Source organism: Meriones unguiculatus, chromosome 8 (assembly GCF_030254825.1).
Source record: "Meriones unguiculatus strain TT.TT164.6M chromosome 8, Bangor_MerUng_6.1, whole genome shotgun sequence".
In the NCBI taxonomy this organism is placed as follows: domain Eukaryota; kingdom Metazoa; phylum Chordata; class Mammalia; order Rodentia; family Muridae; genus Meriones; species Meriones unguiculatus.
The window spans coordinates 108,351,192-108,354,162 of record NC_083356.1 but is presented as its reverse complement, the minus strand read 5'-3'; the positions used below and the strand labels follow the sequence as shown (position 1 = coordinate 108,354,162).

General features: G+C 38.9%; 1 protein-coding gene across 1 annotated transcript; it reads left to right on the top strand.

Annotated features, from left to right (window-relative positions):
- The first annotated feature begins 1,771 nt into the window (after nucleotides 1–1,771).
- Nucleotides 1,772–2,689, top strand: LOC110561648 (olfactory receptor 9G19-like). Its single transcript, XM_021658157.2, has one exon. The coding sequence runs from the start codon at nucleotides 1,772–1,774 to the stop codon at nucleotides 2,687–2,689; it is 918 nt and encodes a 305-aa protein (XP_021513832.1).
- Nucleotides 2,690–2,971: the final 282 nt, after the last annotated feature.

The following is a 2,971-nucleotide window of genomic DNA, read 5'->3' as shown; positions in this document are numbered from 1 at the left end:
AGCAGAATGAGCAGAACCCATGCTTAGAGTCAACTAACTATCCTCAGCTCTGCCCCAAGCTCGACTCATGACCCCAGGAGTCTTCCAGTTCTCCAGCAGAGAGTCTAATTTTGGCATTCATAGTGTCCTCATGAGACATGGGTAGGACACATGAGAATGCTTTTTTCTAATACTTAAATTTTAGTGTTTAATTTTCTCTAGTGCTAGGAGACGTTTTCTGTAACCACATACCAGTATAGAAATATAATGCTTATATTCACTTTTAAGTACAAAGCATAGCCCTTGGCAACATAATTCAAAGGTTTTTGGAAGATGGCTAACATGGGTCCATTGCTGCCACTAGACTAGGGCTGATGAACAGTTGAGCCTTTAAGGACATACTTGGGATAATGAATCCTATAGATCAAAGAAGGTACTTTAATTCATTTTTTTCCTTCTCTAAATTCTATAGTGGAGGCATAGGGATCTGTATTCAAACAAGACCTTAATATTCCATATTTACACTATATAATGTAGAGATTAGGTTCTCTGTTTGAATAATATTAAGTATAAATTCTGTTGATCCTATCATCAATATCGGCCTAGTGTGTTTGGCATCTGTCCCTATACTTGCAAAATGAAGATGATATTTCCTTAATGAGCTTGGGTGTCATAACACGATGTCATGTAGTGCTGTCTTCAACATTGCAAAACAACATTTTCAGAGATTTATAGCTTGAATGAGGTCAAAGATCAAGATGAGTACATAGCTTTCTTCCAATAAGGTCCATTTCATAAGTTAGAAATGTCCATCTGAGAGAAAGAGAGATGGAGGAAAGAAAAGAAGGAAAGAGGAAGATGGATAGAGAGGGGCGAGATTTCCCCCTCATCAAGCCACTTATTTATGCAGATTAGAGCATCAACTTTCTCTTCTGGAATTCCATCCTTTTTCCAAATGAACTTACACTGGGTTCATCAAATGAAGTGCGAGGCACACGTGTACATCAACTATCAACACAATAATGTTAATGTATAGAGATAAGACATCTCTCAAATATCAAGACTGATTGGGCTACATGTTTCTCCTGACGCTTTTCAAACTCCAACCACTTATTTATAATTTATTTTATTTTTGGTATGTATTAGAAAATGCTCATGTGGGTGAGAGTTTGTTGTGGAAAGAGGTGCATATGCACTTGTGTTGCATGTGTGGAGGTCAGAGGGCAACTTTTGCTGTTGTTCCTCAGGAGCCATTTATCCTGCATTCTTCTTTTAGACTGTGTCTAGCTCTGGCCTAGAATCTGTCATGCAAGGCTATGTGGGAGCCACAAAACCACAGGGTTCCTGTCACCTTGGCCTGGGATCAAAATGTGTACCACAGTGTCTGGTTTTCTATTTAAAATGATTTCTTGGTATCATCCTAAGCTCTTCATGCTTACAAGGAAAATAATTTAGCAAATGAGCTACCCCAATATTTTGATAGTAATTTTATAATTAGTATATAACCCAAGTCTATACAATCAAAATCTTTGCCATTTAATTGTCTCAGATATGAGTGAATCCATGAAGTTTTTTTCTAATTTTCTTTTGTTGAAAATATATTTTGATTACTGTTTCACTCCCTCAACTCCTCTGAGATCTTTCTCACCTCCTCTTCCACTTGAATAATACCTTTTTTGATTACTTACTATTTTTGAAATTTTATTAATTCAATGTAATTTTCATTTATTTAACATGTTGAATCCAGCTGAACTCTACTTTTATCTACTCTTAGGTGAGATTTCCTAATGCCATGGAACAATATAATAACACAGTGATTGAGTTTATTCTGGTGGGATTCACAACAGACCCTGTCATGCAGCTGGTCCTATTTGCCATCTTCCTTGCTGTGTACACACTGACTGTGGCAGGAAACAGCTCCCTCATCATGTTGATCTGCAATGACTCCCGGCTCCACACGCCCATGTATTTCTTCATTGGAAACCTATCATTCCTGGATCTTGGGTTGACTTCTGTCTACACTCCAAAGATCTTAGCAATCTGCATCTCTGAAGACAAGAGCATCTCCTTTGCTGGCTGTGTGGCCCAGTTCTTCTTCTCTGCTGGACTTGGGTATACTGAGTGTTACCTTTTGGCTGCCATGGCTTATGACCGCTATATGGCTATTTCAAAGCCACTGCTTTATTCACAAGCCATGTCTTTAAAACTATATGTATTTTTCGTGGGAGCCTGCTATCTGGGTGGTTTAATTAACTCTTTCATCATCACCAAAGACACTTTTGCCTTGACTTTCTGCAGTGACAACGTAATTGATGACTTCTTCTGTGATATCCCACCCCTGGTGAAACTGGCCTGTGGCAAGAAGGACAGCTTTCAGTCTGTGTTGTTCTTCCTCTTGGCTTCCAATGTCATCCTCCCCATTGTGTTCATCCTGGCCACCTATCTCCTCATCATTGCCACTATCTTGAGGATCAGGTCCACCCAGGGCCGCCTCAAGGCCTTCTCCACCTGCTCTTCCCACCTCATGTCTGTGACATTGTACTATGGCTCCATCCTCTACATCTATGCTCGTCCCCGGTCCAGCTACTCTTTGGATAGGGACAAAATTGTTTCAACCTTTTACACAGTGGTTTTCCCCATGTTGAATCCCTTGATCTACAGCCTGAGGAATAAGGATGTTAAAGAGGCTGTGAATAAGTTGTTGAAATAATCATAATCATGTCCCATAGAGAAGCAAAGATGAGTTTGATCCGGAGACTGTATGTGTAGCCGTGCTTCAGCCATTGTCCATCATGCTTCTGAATTCTTATGATATTAACTATCCTAAATACTCATTTGAAGATGACAGGTCCAATAATCCAATTTTTAAAATGAGAATAATTCAAGAGATTGTATTTGAAAACAAAATGTGTATATTTGAATTCATTTCTATGTTATTTTGACTGAAACCAAATAAATAAGACTTATTCTCCCAGAGGCTTTTCTACCATCA